Here is an 18499-nt window from a genome sequence, read left to right on the forward strand (position 1 = left end):
GAACCTCTACTTTGAACATTGCCATGATCATTGGGCTTGGGGCGAGCCAATTTTATCATTGGCATAGTTCTAGCTGAGAAAATCATGATATTCAGGTATGGTTCTTTTGATTGGGAAGATTCATTTTTGACCTGTTAAGAGTCGGCTGATACCCAACTCATCTCCTCAGACAATTATGGTAACTATGACATTGATCCATTTGAATTGTATCAAGCAAATGAGCTACTGCAACTCCGAGATATGAAACTAACACCCGCATGTAAAATACATGTTATGTTTCTTAAGCAATGGAGGCCGCATGGGCAGCGGTTCTTGCACTAAAGTGTTTCATCATTGAAAGAAACGAACTAACAATAAGTTATATATTAAAGTTCAGGCAAGAAAATTCCAAATGAAATGAGTGTTTTCTATATCGTACAGTTCGTCCACCACCAAAACCGCATACCATTGCCACAACGCAAATCCAAACGAAACAAGTGTTTTCAATATCGTACACTACATGTCCACAACCAAAACCGCTTGCCATTTCGAAAGCGCAGTTGCTTGCAGCACAATAGGGTGATGACCAGAACTGGTATCTGCTACTGTGTCCGCATCCTGCTACTTTCTGCAGCCCTCACTTGAGAGAAATAAGGATGGGCCTGCCCAAAAGCACAAACAAAGCTCTCTCATAAGTGCATCAAAGAAAGTATACTTTGGTTATCATCCACAAAAATCGCAAACGTATTCAATATCTCAGAGGAAACATCGTATTTCAAATAAAACAGAATTAGATAACAAAATCTACTCTAAGCAAAACTAGATAATATAGAACGTGAAGTTAGATGATCTCGTGAGTGAGAATCAACAATCTATTCAGAAGACCACCTCATCTCCAATCATGTGCAGAGCAGTCTAGGAGGATGGGCACATCCGCCGCATAAACCACTAAAGGAGAGAGAGAGGGAGAGGGAGAGAGATTACCATTGCTTCACTTGCAGTTAGCCTATCCTGATGATCATATCGCAAGAGCTTGTCAAGAAAATCAATTGCCTGCATGTCAAAAGATCCCATAGATCAACAACACCACGTAATTGGTGCCAGTATTATTAAAATGGCATTAAATGAACAACCTCTAGAGAAACAAGATGGTGATTATCTGCATTTATGAATTTGGACCATGGTTTCCTGCTGTGCCTGCATAAGCAAAGACCAATAACCATTGGCATTACTTATCAAAGCCTTTATAATTTGTACTACTTATCTGAGAAGAAATTCATGTCTACAAACCTCCCAACAAGTGCATCAAGTTGAGCATCAAGCTCTAAGTTATACTTGTTCAAATATGCATTCAACTCATCAGTCCCGAGTACCTGATATTATCTCAGTATCAGACAGCAGCATGATGTATCAAATCATGTCCTCAAGACCATATATGAAATAAATGAAAATTATTCCCATACAATTGCAGTCATTTTGACACCAGCATCACCTTGGCAATTTTGACCAGTTGATCATGGTTGTCATGGCCATAAAAGAATGGTTCCTTACGAAAGATCTGCAGAGAAAATAATAACGTCGAGTCAATCAAAACAACATATGGTCTTCAAAACTTTGTAACATCAATATATCAAAGCACATGAAGAAAAAAGAAATTGTAAGGCAATCGAAAAAGTTGAATTGAGTACAATATGATTCTCACCATTCCAGCAAACATGCAGCCAAGGCTCCACATGTCCAAAGAATAGTCATAGTCCTGTAAGTCAACCAGAAGTTCCGGGCCCTTAAAGTATCTGAAGACCAGGGAAGGTGCTTCAGTCTTTTGATAAAGATAAATGTAGAAATTGAGGAAAGTAGAAAATATTACTGTGGCAACTTAGATATGATCAAGGATATATAGGAATGAACGAGTAGTAGCTAGAGAAAAAGGGGATGATCTGTGGAAGAGTTTCTCATCACGATCAGGTAACAAAAGGATTGGCACTGAGCGGTTTGTTGTATGTTATAGTGATCTATATGCTTGAACGACCTATGCAAGACAGTTTCCTTCTTATATGCTGTTTGTGAACAATATCGTCTTAGTTGATGAGACCATATAAAAAGTTTGTTTAAAGTTGGAAACACGAAGACAAGGATTGGCCTACATGCTACAATGAGGAGGACTAAAATGGAATATAAGAATTGTAAATTTAGTAAAAGCAAAAAAAAGAAAATATGAAGACATTTCTAGTGATTCCTATGGAGTTCAAGGCAGAAACAGGTTTTTAAAACCCAAAATTAAAGAAATTACAAAACCACCTCCTCGGTGGTTTAGCGGTAAAGATAGTTTGCAGAATTAGGGGGAAAAAAGAAACATAAAACTTGAGCAATATGAACAAGAAAAAAAAGACAAAATTGCAGATTTTCTCGTTTAAACAAATATATTAAGTTCATGCCAAGGTTAAGAACTAGAAAGCAGTCAAAGCACAGGTTAGTCCATGGATGCATCACAATTCTTTGACCATTGTGCACGTCTACAAATCAAATTGGGCTTGCAAATTTCCAATTCAAGCCGCCCAGCCTTAACCACTGATACAATAGTTCAGAGTCACATATGATGCTAATTTACATAATTCATCTATTCTTTTTCTAATTATTCAACAGTGATGTGGATTCCAAGTCTTGCCCTTAGACAGGGCGGTCAGGACTCAGGAGCATGAACAATTGAATTAGTGGTGCTCCTCATAATTCATTTATTCAAAGCCCAGGATACTCTGCAATAAGTTGAAATAAAATGTGGAAAGGAAAAAAAAGAGAGGAGCATCAACATAATCACTGTTATCCTCAAACAATTACCTTGATGCAACACGAACATTATACTCCTTGCCAGGGTGGTAAAATTCAGCAAGACCCCAGTCTATCAAGCGAAGTTTTCGCAATTCATGATCTATCATAACATTGTGAGGCTTGACATCTCTGTGCATTATTCCTTGTGAATGGCAGTAATCCAAAGCCTAAAATTGTAAAGACTACTCGTTAGTTTCACAATGAATGCTGCTCTTACAAAATCTATGACCGTTGCTCCCTGAAATTAGAAGCATCCCCCTTACACTAAAAAAAAGTTAGAAGCTTCCACTTCTCTTTATTTCTAATGCATCGGTAACTATCTTACAGTATAAGAAATCCAATAATGTATTATGGCAAAGGTAAAATTTTCAGAAATTTCATGCCCGCGGCCATAGGGTAACTAAAGATATATCTTATGGCATACAACAAAGAGAATAAGATAATTCTTGCAACACGTACCTTGAGAAGCTCATATATGTAGTAGCGTACGTCATAATCAGTCAATGTGGGGTACAAAATTTTGAAATCGGTGCTGTTCACGTACTCAAATATCAAACTAGGTGTTTTTGAATGCTGATCTCTCACAATATCAAGAAGCTTGACTATGTTAGGTCCCCCACAAAGGTTCTGAAGTATCTTTATCTCTCTCTTTATCTGCACAAAGGTTCAAAAATGGCTATTAATCTTAAGAAAAATTGTTCTTGTTATATACCCAATTAGAATATCCCATACATCAATAAGAAAGATAGAGAGAAAAAGAAGGTGCCAAGGAGTGACTTGGGGTGCGAACATGAATTGCTCACACAATCATTGGCAAACAAATGTGCCACTTTGGCACAATAATAAATATCCTTCATCTCATAGAGACATAGACACAAAACAGGGTCATAGTTAACTGAACATCATAGACAACCACCAGCTCATCAACTTCTTGTGGATGTACTATTCACCTTAACTAATATATCACATGTCCTTACACATAGAAATTAGAAGTATCACCTTTTTTTTCTTTACAGGCTTGAGGATCTTGATTATGCACCGTTCTTTGCTATTGACATTTATTCCTTCAAAAACCTCACTGTATTTCCCTCTTCCTACTTTGCGGACAACCTCATAGTCATCTTGATCCCTGGAAACAACACACAAACAACTTTAAGACATGCAAAATAGCTACTATTATGGGAAAACAAAAGTAAGACAAACGCAATCTCAAGTAGTATAGTGGAAACAATGCAGACTATCTATAATCAGTTTCCATTAATTATCAAAGGGGCTTGTCTACAAGTTCTCTTTTTACCCAGAATTTTTTTATCCCTATGTTGGTATTCTGCATTTACAAAAGAAACAATTTATGCATCCCAGAGCATTACACATTAATTTTTCAATCCTATAAAGCAACCACTCAGCCATAACAGAAAAAATGCAAGGTTTTCAATGCTCTTCTACCTCGTCATGTTACAGTGGACTGAATAAAGTAATAAACATACCCCGATAGAAACAAAAGAAAGTCATGCTTGCTTTTCACTTTATTTTTGGAGTCAGCAACTCATAACATGCATCAGACAAAAACAAAGAAAAAAAAAAGCTCTAGAGTTTCTGATCAATTTCTCATTCTACAATCATCAAAATCCTTTCACTGCAGTGGTCCCATTATTGACCCAGAGTAGAGAAGGTAGACTACAGAACGAAAATCCATCAAAACAACAAGACACAGTAAACCACCGAATATTCAAGGCACTATACAGTTGTTCAGGACAAACAGAAAAACCTATCCGAAACATAGAGGAAGGCCATTATCCAGTCATCCTACAAAAATAAATCACTCAAGTCTGGTACATATCAACCATCCGTCATATCCTGACACCACCAGAAAATTTTGCTGAAAATTTCACTTTGACAATCGTCTTCCAGACAGAGTGGCTCCTTCTCCAATTAAAGCAACGTTAAATTAACCAATATCTCTCGCTATACAGTCGTTCATCAGATTTTATCTCCAATAGTGAATCTCGTCAAATTATCCTATAGAAAATCCCAACTGAAGAAAAGAAGGTAATAAGCAATTAACCTATCCCCCATCCATGAATACAAAACAAGCTCATAGTTCAAACTACAACATCACACAAATTTCCCCAAACAGAGAACCAAAATAACCAACCAAGTCAAAATTGAACAGTAGAATCAAGTATAGGGTTTTGAAATTTTGTATTACCCCCATTCAACGGTAAGGGACTCGTAGTCCCAGTACTCCTTAGGTCGAATAACGTTGACGTCAGTGTAGACTCGAGCTTTTGACATTCCTCGCCGGTCCGTACCGGAGATGTTGGCGCGGTTTTCCTTATCGATGTTATCGATCTCGTTATTGTTATTGACGCGGGGGCTTGTGGTGGTGGAATTAGCAGTAGGGGTGGCGGGGGTGCGCAATTTAGGAGAGTGCGCAACCGGCGCACGCAAGACAAGGAGGGTGCACACTAACAGGAGGCGTACATGTAGTGCTTGCCTGTGATCGATCGTGGTGGGAATCTTCCATGTGCCCATCTAGTCATTGTCTCATTGACACGAACTATCATGCAGTGGCAGAGTGGCTTCCGCAATAAATCCAAACAAATTAATTAATTAAAAAGGATTAGAATTTATGATTTATTCTCAATCATATGTGGTAGTGTGATAGTGATTTGATTATAAATACATATGCACGATCCACTTAACATTGGAGGTAAAATGGAGTCATAAATTGGAAGACTCAAGTATTTTTCATATTTATTTACTTTAATTTGTCAAAAAATATCAGAGTTTTAAGATTTAAGATAGCTTAAACTTTTGCGATTGTATTGGGATGTGAGGTAATTAGTTCGCAGCCTGCCACTGTATTTTTTTGGACTTATTATGTCTGTTTTTTAGCAGTACTATTAGCACAGATGAGCTTGTGTATGTAAATAGTGTTGTCATTCTGCTCTGAACAAAATAGACTTTTCATTTCACTGAGATGGAAACCCTATTTGAGGAATCTGAAGTTAGCATCATTGTTGTAGGTTTGTCCAGATTAATCTATAATCTAGTGCTCATCTGGTGGCAGACAGGAAAGAATAAGTTCTCCTACTTCTTGTTGAGGAGACCAATTCCAAGTGAATGCTGGATCAACATTAACATTGAAGAAAAGCTCAAAGGGTTGACTGATTGAGTTTGATTCTTAAGAGGTTACATCTAAAAAAGAGAGGGAAAAAAAAACGATTGTCCGGATAGGCAACACTCTGACTACAACTCCAAGTGATCTCCAACTCCACCTTTCAAGTGAAGTACACCTGTCCGGACGGCACAGAGGACTGTCCGGACAGGATATATCAAATGACAGCAGCAGATATCAGAACTGCAGAATTGAACCAAAAAAAACCACATAGTAATGGGTTCTTGCAGACCATGAACAAATTCCCACAAGATTTCATCACTCACTATTATACTAACATCAAAAAGTGGACAGAAAATGCACAGAAACATACAAATGACAGAATAAGTCGATCGGAACCACTTCAAAAAAACTTCTCATATCGACTCAAGCACTTCATTTTTCAAGTCATATTGAGACTCAAAACCTGGAAAAGCCAAGGAGGAACCTGTTGTCTCAATTGCTCTTCAACATCAACACTGCTTTTACTGATCCCCTGCAGTATTCGACTAGACCCTGTTGAAGAAGACGAGAAGCTTGGTCCAGAATCCGAAGTTAGTGGCGTATCGGGTTTCTTTCTTTGATTATATGTCGAAGGACCAAGTGTTAACTCAATCTCAGTCTCATCTATGATCTCTAAATCACCATAATTTTCTTCACCAGGTTGTTCCAAGTCAAGCTTGATTTGTGACTTCGATTTCCACAATTGTTGACTTCTTCCATTAGCAGGCCTGTTCCTTGCAATGTTCTTCATCATCAACTTCTGGATTCGATATAGTCGATGAAGTTCATAAACCTGTTCTTTGAAAGTCTCTTCATGTTTTAAGATTGCCATTCTCATGTACTCTTTATTGTACGGCTTGAACATCTCCTCCATTGAGCCTTAATATTAAGACTGAATTTCACCTCTCCAACAACTTGTGTTCATACATGGATACCTTGGACAATTGCACTTTCAGTTTGGTAACATATCTGATCTTGTGAGTGTTGAGGTAATGATTCCCTGTAGAATGAGAGAAATTGCGAAGATTCAAAGCTAAGAATCCATTTTTAGTTAAGAAAGGAGACCAATAGGACAGGATATATGATTATCAGGCACTAAGAGAGGGAATATGGATTATGACATCAACTAGTACTTTTAGCATAATAATTGTCTGTTTGTTACTGTCAAAACTTATTATCGCACATCGGATTGGTAATAACCCAACCAAATGACATATAAGCAAAGGCCAAGTAGCTATCTCACACAACAAATTAATGTGTGTACCATAGACCCAACAAAGCCTTTAGGTCACATATTGGGTACCGGTTAAGAAATCAAGTCATATGTTAGACCAAAGAGAATAATATCTGTGGTGTGAGCCTAGTACAACCGCTTCATCATTCTGATTCTCAACAAACAAGTTTTTTTGAGCCTAATTACTATGGAGACGGCCTGGTGTTAGGGATTGGATTTCTAACAGTTACGCTTGTTTAGTAATTTCTTCTCTAAAAAAAATCTTTCTCCTAAAGACATGTACCATTCTATAATATCAACTACTTTCAGCATAATTTCAATCAACTTCTAAAATTGACAGTAACTGAAATTCAAGTACCTACAGAATTTGTTTTAACTTTTATTGTGTATGAAGATCTGGGGTTACAAATTTCTTGTGGATTCTCTTAAAAAGCACAATTAATAGGGACTATCAAGACTAATATCTCACATCGGATTGGAGAATAACCCAATCAAGTAGTATATAAGTAAATATTATGCACCTCTCACACATGAATCTATCTTCTAGGCTTAGGCAACAATGACAATGAATCATGAAGAAGAAATCCATATTGGCCGGTGACTCAGAGCAGATAATATCTTTGATGCGTTTGGGTTTGGATTTCGAACGGGGACAAAAATAAAGAAGAGAACAGAGAGAGTACTAACAGGTATACATTGTAGTAGAGATTGAATGTGCTAACCTTTTGAGATTCAAGTGCTGGTCCAGAACCTCATACAATCTATGTCTGGAGCAAGTTACTTGGAGAGGAACACTCCCTGAAAGCAAAACATGAATCTCTTACTACCACAACTTCAAACTCAAAAACATCTTTTGCTTTAAGATTTATCCCTCTCTCTCACACACAGAAAGCAAAGTGTTGGTTGCATCTGGGGTCCAAACAAAACCCAGAGTCTTAACCAATCTCATTCTAGCTTTGTAAAAGAGATCGATGCCAGCAATGGAGATTTAATATCCTAGCTAGTCTCTTATATACATACATATACATATATATATAGTATTAATTTACAATATCTATTAGGATCACAAGGCCTCTACATACACTGCTCCAGACAATCATAAGAATAACAGCTTGGCCTGCGAAGGAGAATCACATGCACCCACAGAAAGTCGTCTCTATCTCCAATAACACACAGTTGTCTTGTCTCCATTATATGTTACATAATAATGATCAAATACATTTAAATTCCAAAGAAAAAAACACTTATGATGATGGCATCATCTACTACAACTATATCCCGACCGTACGATGTTGAAAAACAAAAAACAATTCACGAATAAATGACTGACCATAAGATCCCAAGTCAGATTATACCAAAGATTTTATATTTGTACAAGGTATTAAGGGATCATATGTGAATCTGTACAACGTACGTAGCATATTTTGATACACAAAAAAAGGGAAACCCAACACAATGATTACAGCCGTTGATTGGCCACGTGAATGGACGAGCTAAAAGGAACAAAATAAGAAGTATCAAATCGAACGGTCCAGAAAAAGTGGTCCATTTGAAAGAAACATATTCAATTATACACTCAAAATACATGATAGTATTATGTGATTGGTAAGTGGATATACTAACAATTCTTATATGCAGACCTAAAATGCGAAGGTATTGTTTTTGTAACTCTTACGAAAAATGATACGCATTTTAAGTCCGCATAATATAATATATATATATATATACACCATTGTTATGGGAGCAAGATGTACGAAAAATGATACGCATTTTAAGTCCGCATAATATAATATATATATATATATACACCATTGTTATGGGAGCAAGATGCGCTGTAACCATTTGTCACTATTATGTTGTAGCAGAGAGGATTGGATTTACTCACAAAATAATATATATATCCATGCTTATCAACTTGGGATGATGAGATCCAAAGAAAAAGAAAAACTTAGAATAATCACATATTCGATCGTATGCATGTTAGGTTTCAACAATTATAAAATAAATTAATGACTTTTGATAACTTAAGAAGAAAGTGAAGAACCCAAGAGATAGTCAGAGAGAGATGAGGATAGAGAGTGACATGGAAGCACGCGTTGCCGGGGAGAGAAGGAGCAGCCGCATGGGCGGTGGGCCCTTCCATTGGATAAGGCCACTCATGGCCCAAGCACTCACAACAATTATCTTCCTTTTATATATATCTGCACCACGTTTTAATTTCCAATGTAATTTAAATAAACTTTAGTAAAATTGTATTATTCGAAGCACAAGACGTGCCCAAGTCGTGAATATATATTTTATGTATTCAACTCTTGAGAATAACCAAGAGTTGTGGACATCTGTCTATGTGAATTATTGCTCGCACTTCATAAAGATTAATTCATGAAACACACTGCACACACAAAATATATAAATTGTTCTCTCTAAACATATGAATTAGAGAATAATAGCCACGACAATGATGACCAATAGGGGAATCTCGAACCCAGGCATTTGGACTGATATGCTCATTTATTTACTTGTTATTTATGTGGAAATCAATGCGCAATTGTAGGCTTTATGTATATGAGCAGCGGATTTTCGTGGACAACTCACTTTAATGGACGAATCTCTCTAAGACCAAATCGATCTCAAATCGTATGGATTCAAAAGTTTCTTTGTGATAAATTTGTATGGTATCGATATTGAAAAGATTGTCGTGGGCAAATGAAGATAACCCACAAACTCTGCCAATCCGAATGAACACCATTAAAAGATAATTGAAAAGTACATAACTTGTATTAGCTCCAACATGGGTTTTGGACAGTACTTCCTTTTGAAGATGATGTGGGCTTTACTTTCTTCACTGTCATGTTTGAGCTGATTCTGATCATTCGTGGGAAATGACTAGTTCGACTCTTCCATCTCTCAAGTAAGAAGATCAGGCTGAAAGAAGAGAGAACGGAACCACTTAAAAGCACAACATAGAGGCAACTCAGTTGTAAAATACAGAGCAAGTTAATTAATTGGATAAAGCAATAGAGTAATCGAACTGCTACCTGTCTATGGCGAGGAAAGAACAATGAAACCTTCAGATAGATATAGAGCTAGAGCTTATTATTACCACAGACTTTTTTTTTTTTGGTAATTGTTAACGACCAGACAAGCTAGCCCTTTGGACAGCTGACAAGTGCCTAAAACTGGGCTATCAATCCTGCGGGTACAGAGTTTCCCATTTGACGACAGGCTACGGAGACTCCAATTGCCAATTCATGTACTTGTAATAGCAACAGGAAAGCAAGGGTGAGAAACGGTACCTGAAGAAAGTGAAAATATTATCCTTATTCACCCCCTCCCCATATTGGGGCCTGGAAAGCTTCCGGGTTTGATCTTCAGTGAAGCAATTCAATTAAATTAGGGATAATGAGAACGCCAATAATAAGTTGGCGCTGTAGAAAACACCAAAAACCCTGGACTATGTGCAGCAAAACATGTCTCTGAAAGGAAATATTCATAACATTTCTGCAGTCCAAGACAAGAAATCACAGCTTAAGAAATATTCAAAAGAGAATTAACCTTGTAATATACGCAAAGTTCAGCTAATAATTTTTACATAGATCTCATTAGACACCAATTTCAGTCCATTGACTTACCTGAGTGACTCGGGTCCAATCTTCGATCACCCCCCTGGAACACTTCAAAATCGAGTAATATATATATGTACACATTCCTAGTTTCTATTTGAGAAAAATGATAACTTTGATATTTTCAAACTCAAACTTCAGATGGGCAGATATCCTAACTAATGTCCCAGCAGATGTCTCTTAGATCTATTAATTTACCTGCTTCAATACATCAAACTTCTGTAACATTTCAAAAAGACAGCACAGACTTCTAACTAGTAAGCTCTACATTTATCGCATGTTGTTAATTAGGACCGATCTTAAAATAATCAGCTCTACTGGATTTCCATCCAAATGAAGCATGGAAAGTTCACTTCAGTAAGAAAGCGCAGGTTACCACCTTGTCATGATGAGATCAAACTGATTCGTCATGCCGCCATATGGCATAAAAGTACTCAATTAAAATGCCTATACTGAAGAAACAAAATCATGATCTCTCTAATCGCCATAACTAGCAAGTGAATCAACAGTATAAACGCAGAGGTTAAAGAAACACCCTGAGTGAGACACTCAAGTGAACCCTTCAACACTACTAACAAAAACTACTCTTAGTAATCATCTTAAACTACACACGGTAATCATGCATAAGAAAGAAAGGAAGGAACTTATAAAAACCTGCCAGCAAAATGTTTAATATACCTCTGACTCAATGTACATGAGTATGTAGTACATAGTTATATGATACTCTGTTTGATCCAAAGAGTGTTAAAAAATATTAAAAGAAATGGAGATCAAATCAACTCAGTATCAGAATTCCATTTCAGAGAAGGGAGCAAAAGTCACATGATATTCTGATAATTCAGTATCGAGCTTTGCAGTAACCCTTTAGGCCTTCAACAAAGTAATGAGAACTGAGCATCCTACAGAAACTTCTCAACATCCTTAAGAGTTTATTTCATTCCATCACTCTGTTAGTCAAAGTCCATAAAAGAGGAAGCTTCTTCTTCCAACAATATGTCCCATATCATACCATAAAGGATTACCGAAACCATCAATAGTTTAATCAGCTAAGCATAGTGGTTGTGAACCCGAGCCTTAGTTGAACTGGCAACGAAGGTCCACCTCTATACGTGTTACCCAAGTTCGAATCCCCTCTCCCCCCTTGCTCATAGGAGGCCTTACCCATAAAAAATCAGCTAAGCATAGATGAAGGATCACTTGTTTAACCCATCTACCATGATCGTGTATTTGCATCATTTTGGTGCATTTAAGTTGGTAAAAAACTACAAATAGAGGTAATTTTTAACTGAGAGAAAGGTGGCTTTCACGTTATGAACCAAATATGTATTTCTTTGATTAAAAATCTAATGGCCTCGATCTATTCATATCTAGAATTTTGGTTTCTAATATATACTATATGTTAACAGAGTTAATTAGTTAAATAATGCAGACCCAAAAAACACAGGAACTTAATTCTAAAGGCTCACCCCACTCCGAGCCAGGAACGATAAATCTACGCAACATTAATATAGAGAGAGAATAAGCAGAAGAAAAGTAACTCTTACTATACTAGTTTTATGTGCAGTAAAGAAATTAAAGCCGGTGTAAAAGAAGTAGATCAAAATGAAACTTCCTTTTTCTGCCATTAGTTAAACTTAAAAGGACTTTATTCTTTATTTTGTATTCTACAAGAAATTCTTCAAAGAAAAATATTATCTTTCCATATGGTGCCAGAACCATATTAGATAATTTAATTGTATGCATTAACAGAGTAATGACGCGCATGTGTGGGCATGCGAGAGGGGTCAGGGGAGGAGGAAGTATCGAAACGACAATTTAAACAACAGTAGTAAAGAACATTTTGACATAGCTTAAAAGATAAGATTTATTAAGAAAGCCGATAGAATGAGAAAAGAAAAGATATGGGTTGAAGAGCTGCCAACCTATTCGTAACAGCTAGTTGCTTACAAGTATCGCTATGATTTTCTTTTGCCAAGTCATTATCTCACCCCGACACATTCAGGGGAAGGGATATTTACAATCTAATCACCTCGATCCAAAACTTCCACGAGTTCTTCTACTTATTTACTTTCAGCAGTTCTTATAAAGCAATGTGTCGAGATTACTGTTAGAGTTGTTTCTATAATTGTCATAAGCCATGATGAGTGTCTGGGAAAACTTCTTCTGGTCCCACTGAAATAGTTATCTGCATATTACTAATTAAGTTCTGATGCACGCAAGCAAATTTTCTCAAGTTGCATGGGCCATTCTACTCCGAGCATTAAAGGTTTCAACTCCATTACAACCTTCAAGTCCAACATGGAAACATGAGCAGATCTAGAAGATTTTTCTACATTTCTCACAGGCCACAGCCCATTTAAACCGTGCTTGACAGGACCAGGACCTTGGTCTAAATACTTTTGTCCAGACCTTGAAGCAGTGAGTTCCAAACAGGGTTTCATCAATCTTTTCATGAAAACATCAATGCTGTTGTTCAAAAGATTGGCACAATCTTCTGAGATATTTAATCCCTCCCTCACCAACATCACCTCCAGTCTCTTCCTCAAAGAGCGGGTATCAGGTAGCTCACCACGGCTATGACAAGTCTCAGTATGATAAGCAGATGTAAGTCCATTACACAGAACCTTTTGCATCCCTTTATTGCTCATGGGTATGCCAAAAGGAGGTCTAACAGGGCTCCTACTATGTATACTCGGGCTCCCAGCAGCCTGATCAACCTCTTCTCCATCTTCCACAGAGCCTGGAGGTCTGCTACCCAAAGAAAGCAACTCAGTAGCACTCTGTTGTTCTTGACACTTAGGTACTGACTCTTCAAGTGAAATATTATGGCTTTTCCCATGAGGTCCAAGAGGGCTCGGACGGTCCCTGAATTTGCGATCACGAAGGATTGGAGTCCTCCCCTTACGAGGGGATTGGGGAAAATCCCTGCATAGTGACTGAAGACTACTTCTTTGATACCCATTTGGCACTTTAATATTCAAAGAACCTTCTAATTTGCTTGCTTTTGATGGGGGGGTCCTTGAAAGGTACACATTTCTCATAATTGATCTGATCAAATGATTATGAAGAGGGACATTTTCCCTCCCAACTGCACCAATGCAGAGTTGATCAAACTCAGATTTGCTAATCTTAGAAGCTAAATATTTTGCTAGGAGACTAAAGTAGTTCGCTGCTCTTGAACTTCCAAGCTTCCTTTCAATCCGAGATTTCATCTCTATAGTGTCTATCCGGGAAAATTGATGGCTAGTTGGCATTCTACTTCCCATTTTCATCCCTATCATCGAAACCTAAATTTTAGCCAATTACACAAACTCATTAAAATGCAAACAACAAGAATAGTAGTTATCAAAATTCAAAGCCTACATGAAGCTACAAAAGAAGCATTACATTAAATCAAAGCCCTAAATTCATTAGTTTCAGACAATGAAATATGAGGGAAGTAAGTCAACAGCAACTGTAGTCAATTTTAAAACGAAATAGATTAAAATTGGGTCAAGCCAGTCTCGAAATTTTATCATACTTATTTCGATTATCATCTCTGAACTCTATAGATTACGAACGGAAATCAAAATCTCAACCTCGATGTTAAATTCACATAGCCGACTTAATTTTCAGATGAAAACGGATAGAGAAGCATCGGAATCACAAATAACTAACTCCACTAACACTTGGACTTCCAGAACGAGACCCAATTGAGAATTCGAGCAAAAGATCAAGAACCCAGTAAAGAAATTCAGACCCTAAAAGCAAGAAGGATAAAGAAACAAACCTGGATATGGAAACAATGAGATTGTCCTGAACGGAAATCGCTGACTTCACTGCGATTTTGGGATCGCTTCTTGCATCAGCTTTGCTTGCTCGCTCGCGACAGAGAGTAGGGAGGAAATTAGGGGTCGGTCGCGGGCATTGCTTTAAGAAGCTTCGATTAAGTTGCTCTGAGGCGTCAACGGCGCACGTGCGTCCGTGTTTCAATCATGGGAGCCAAAAACTTGGATGGTTGGATGTCTATTCACACGTACAGTGGTCGCCCATTGATTTTATTTTTGATTTTTATAATCTTCTTTTTTCTTTTGGCCACCGGAGCCGCCAAGATATTTTCTTTCCGTCCCCTGCACAGTGAGCAAAAACACGGGCGCCGCGAAGCCAACAAGTGACAAGAACAAGATGGCTTGAGTTGAGTGAAATTATTCGTCTTTTTCATGAAGTTCTCCTCCCATGGGACATTGCTAATTCCAAATTATTAGGTGCTTATTACACCATGTCATATTATTGAATTCAATAGGGAATCGAGTAGGACGGTTTAGGTCCTACCCCATCTCGTCCCACCCCTTTCATAATCGTAGATTTCAAGACTCATCAATGTGGAGTTAAGACATCAATACTCTTATAAAGTACAAAGAGGGTGGGGATCACATCTCATATTTTTTTAGTTCTAAGATCATTTGAAGGTCAAGTAATGCGATTTATAAACATAATTGAACATAATAAGTTAATAACCCTTGAAGCGTTTTTTTGAATGACAAATTCATATTGATATTGAACCCAAAATGTGGACAATATCTCTAATGGTTTTGACCAAAATCTCTCACCTCCTTCTACTTCTCTCTAATTTCTTTTATAACGGGTTTACCCTTACCTAGGACCTCATAGCAACTCCAACCGATCCCCAAAATGATATTTTCTCATTTTTGGGATCACTTTTGACAAATTGGTGCTCCAAAGCTTAGGTATGTACCATCATCTCCAAATAAAAAAAATACTAGTTTATTGTTTCTCTCTGCCCTTTCTTTATTCTTTTCTCTTTTATATAAATATATTAAAATTTTAATTTGGAGTTGGAATGAGAATATGGTTGGAGTACTATCAAAATAAAGATAATATAATTGTTTGATTAAATTAGAGAAAATTGTTTACCCAAATGGGGTACATAATTTGGGTACACGGTTGGGGTTGTTCTCATGTTCTTTTTTGAAAAATGTCAAAGATGAATAGTAGATTCAAATACCAAACGAAGATACAAGACTGAGGTCAAAGGCACTCGGGCCACCATTAGAGGTGAAACTATTCAATACAACAAAAGACAAGAATAAACAAAATATAGCAACATAACAAACCAAACAAATATAATAAAATTATTATATTTATGTATGTGGAACAATAATAAAATCATTGTTATTAATTAATTAAAGAAGGACAATCCCCTACCCTAACGTGAGCGGTAAGCCAAAAAAAGGGAGAGTACTCCGTTCCCTTAAAACCGAATTTCATTAGAACTCCAAATCCTAACAAAGCTACAAGAAGAAATGTTGATTCTATAAAACATAAAAATTCCTTGCGAGGAATCAATTCCCCTGTTCACAATTCACGTAAAATCAGCAGCAGAGCCATGGCAGACGGTGATCAACACAAAGCAGACTCTACTGAAGAAGATGAAGCCAATTCATGGTCAAGATTCTTGTCAAAAATCTCTACAGAGCCAGAAATTCAATTGGAGGTTCTCTCTCGTTTGCCTACCAAAACCATCTTCAGATTCAAGTGCGTCTCCAAGGCTTTCAATAACCTAACAACAGAGCCACACTTCCTGATCAAACACTCTCAGTTAATCCATGGCAACTGCTTCACAGGCTTCTTTTGCCAGAGTAAGAAACTACCGCTCTCTCTGTTTTACTATAATCGAATAATCATCGAGGATGTCAAGATGGGTCAACCCGACTTCTTGCCTTTGGAACCCAATTCGTGTTCCGTCCCGGATCCTTCTTTCAAATTCCTTTTGCCTCAAGGAGTAGAACAGCAAGACAGTGCAATCGAGCTTCTTGATTCGTGTCATGGACTTGTTCTTTGTTACAGATTCTTCTGGACCTTCGGCTCCTTCAGTAATATTTCCTTCAACAAGATCTGCTTCGTCTGCAATCCTTTGACGAAAGAACACGTTGAACTTCCTCAAATGCGTAAGAGATCCAATCGGGTCTACTATTCCTTGATCGCGGATACAGCGCACACTGGTTGTATCAACTTTAAGGTTGTTTGTGTTTCTAGGCCGAAATTTAGTGAACCCTGTTCGAAATTGTCTATACTGTCGAGTGAGAAGGGTGTGTGGGAGCACTTTGAAGAGAGACTTCCATGTTTAGCCCATGAAACAATGATGGGTTCGAAGTTGATTTTTAATGGGAAACTACATTGGGATTGTCTCGAAGGTTATATCCTCGTTTGTCCACTTGATGTGAGGAAGAGCGAGCCTTGCTATGAACTAATAGAGGCCCCGAGAGCTCCGCTCGGAAGATGTTTGTGGAAATTCCAGAACAAGATTTTGTGCTATTGTTTTGGATATGAGAATGAGTTTCCTGCTTGGTCTCTTGGCATAGATGACAAGAAGTGGAAACTCGAAAAATCTGATGAGTTTGAGAAGTTGAGCAACGATTTCTCTGAAAAATGTTCTGAGCGCTGGTTGAAGAAGGCTAAGACTGTTAAGCCCCAGTTTAGGTTCAAGATAATTGCGAACAGACCTGGATCCAATCTCTTGTACTTGTGGATCCCAGATTCTCTTTTCTCATACGATTTGACTGAGAAAACCTTGACGCTGGGTAGATAATGTTCGCAGATTTAGCTCTCCAAGTTGTGCCTTGCCATATGTGCATAGCTTAGCACCAATTCAGGCTGCAGGAAATGCCGCAGATGATGATAGGGTAAGGGAACGCAATGCCGAAGAAGATGAGGATTACAATGCAAAAAATGACAGGGAAAACAGCAGAGATGGGTCGACTTGGGTTGAAGACTATGAGGAGTTGGTATCACAGTATGAAAAATTCTCCAATATGAGAATATCTGGATGAAAGAATACACAATGCTCAAGAGCGGCAGGTGCTCCGCTGGATTATTATGAATTGTGTTCCGACTAGAAATAAATTAATAGTATTAGTTTCTATTTAATTTTTTTTTTTTTTAATTTGGTTGAAGATGTATATAGTTCTAAGAGGTTTTTCTCACTTTGCAAAACTATAAAAAGAATCAATTTCCTGACAGTTGTTTTTCATTGTGGTAAGAAAGCGCTACAGTTTGGTAGAACGTGGCTCTCTAAAAAGCTTATGTTGTAGGTTGAAATCCTATAGAGCGCGATTTTGTTCTTCTTTTGTTAGGTCAAAATTATATGGGAATATTGAGACACACTCTCAGCTTTTGGGGATTAAGGTAAAAAAAGTACACAACAACGATAGTTGACTAAGATGGTGAATTTGAGCGCACTAAGTGTGAGGTCGTGAGTTCAAATATTATGGGTGTTTTCATTATCGCAATTTGCTAGGTGGGTCATTCTTAGCCCTACGTATGTGAATATCACCACGCGTTATATTTCCGCACTGGGTTTTGGCCCAACCCCGGTCTCAACCGGTTCATGAGGGTTGTAGGGTCTTTCATGTGACTGGAGACTTACCAATCAATTGTCCGATGGATAGTTTGGTGAATTTCATATTACCAAAAAGAGAATTATGGGTGTAAACAATCAATTTTTTGACAAAATTTAATCGATTGTTCGATTCTCACTAAAAAATAATATTTTGCAACCATAAAAGAAAGTACACGGTCAATGAAAAAACCGACTCTGATAAATCTGAGACAATCAATCACATAAGCCCACTGAGCCCAAATTCAGAAAATTATTTAAGAAATCGGATAACAAAC

At 37.5% G+C, this 18499-nt stretch overlaps 3 protein-coding genes across 6 annotated transcripts; all 3 read right to left on the reverse strand.

Moving 5' to 3' along the window:
• Window positions 1–312: 312 nt before the first annotated feature.
• Window positions 313–5373, reverse strand: LOC120013855 (casein kinase II subunit alpha-2-like). The gene is made up of 10 exons (XM_038865813.1): window positions 5015–5373; window positions 3805–3934; window positions 3265–3459; window positions 2815–2972; window positions 1682–1772; window positions 1472–1537; window positions 1270–1352; window positions 1113–1176; window positions 964–1032; window positions 313–641 (listed from the first exon to the last, which is right to left on the reverse strand). The coding sequence occupies exons 1-10, from the start codon at window positions 5338–5340 to the stop codon at window positions 582–584; spliced, it is 1242 nt and encodes a 413-aa protein (XP_038721741.1). The 5' UTR covers window positions 5341–5373; the 3' UTR covers window positions 313–581.
• Window positions 5374–5958: 585 nt separating this feature from the next.
• Window positions 5959–8406, reverse strand: LOC120013947. 2 transcript variants are annotated; one of them, XM_038865935.1, is made up of 3 exons: window positions 8285–8406; window positions 7925–8000; window positions 5959–6968 (listed from the first exon to the last, which is right to left on the reverse strand). In XM_038865935.1, the coding sequence occupies exon 3, from the start codon at window positions 6840–6842 to the stop codon at window positions 6369–6371; it is 474 nt and encodes a 157-aa protein (XP_038721863.1). In that variant the 5' UTR covers window positions 6843–6968; window positions 7925–8000; window positions 8285–8406; the 3' UTR covers window positions 5959–6368. The 2 variants fall into 2 exon arrangements, with proteins under 2 accessions (XP_038721863.1, XP_038721862.1); XM_038865934.1 differs by lacking the exon at window positions 8285–8406 and having other exon boundaries at window positions 7925–8278.
• A 1906-nt stretch (window positions 8407–10312) lies between these two features.
• On the reverse strand, window positions 10313–14814 carry LOC120013873. Of its 3 annotated transcripts, XM_038865835.1 has the most exons (4): window positions 14595–14811; window positions 10835–14112; window positions 10499–10703; window positions 10327–10395 (listed from the first exon to the last, which is right to left on the reverse strand). In XM_038865835.1, exon 2 carries the CDS (start codon window positions 14104–14106, stop codon window positions 13021–13023), a length of 1086 nt encoding a protein of 361 aa, XP_038721763.1. In that variant the 5' UTR covers window positions 14107–14112; window positions 14595–14811; the 3' UTR covers window positions 10327–10395; window positions 10499–10703; window positions 10835–13020. The 3 variants fall into 3 exon arrangements, with proteins under 3 accessions (XP_038721764.1, XP_038721762.1, XP_038721763.1); XM_038865836.1 differs by having other exon boundaries at window positions 10313–10703; window positions 10835–14099; window positions 14595–14814; XM_038865834.1 differs by having other exon boundaries at window positions 10313–10703.
• Window positions 14815–18499: the final 3685 nt, after the last annotated feature.

This window comes from Tripterygium wilfordii, chromosome 13 (genome assembly GCF_013401445.1).
Source record: "Tripterygium wilfordii isolate XIE 37 chromosome 13, ASM1340144v1, whole genome shotgun sequence".
In the NCBI taxonomy this organism is placed as follows: Eukaryota; Viridiplantae; Streptophyta; class Magnoliopsida; order Celastrales; family Celastraceae; genus Tripterygium; species Tripterygium wilfordii.

Coding starts and splice junctions, on each gene's coding strand:
- LOC120013855 (XM_038865813.1), bottom strand. CDS start 5,340: ATGGGCACATGGAAGATTCCCACCACGATCGATCACAGGCAAGCACTA. Junction 2,973..3,264: donor ACATATATGAGCTTCTCAAG/GTACGTGTTGCA, acceptor TTACAATTTTAG/GCTTTGGATTACTGCCATTC. Junction 1,177..1,269: donor CTTGATGCACTTGTTGGGAG/GTTTGTAGACAT, acceptor TTGCTTATGCAG/GCACAGCAGGAAACCATGGT.
- LOC120013947 (XM_038865935.1), bottom strand. CDS start 6,842: ATGGAGGAGATGTTCAAGCCGTACAATAAAGAGTACATGAGAATGGCA.
- LOC120013873 (XM_038865834.1), bottom strand. CDS start 14,106: ATGATAGGGATGAAAATGGGAAGTAGAATGCCAACTAGCCATCAATTT.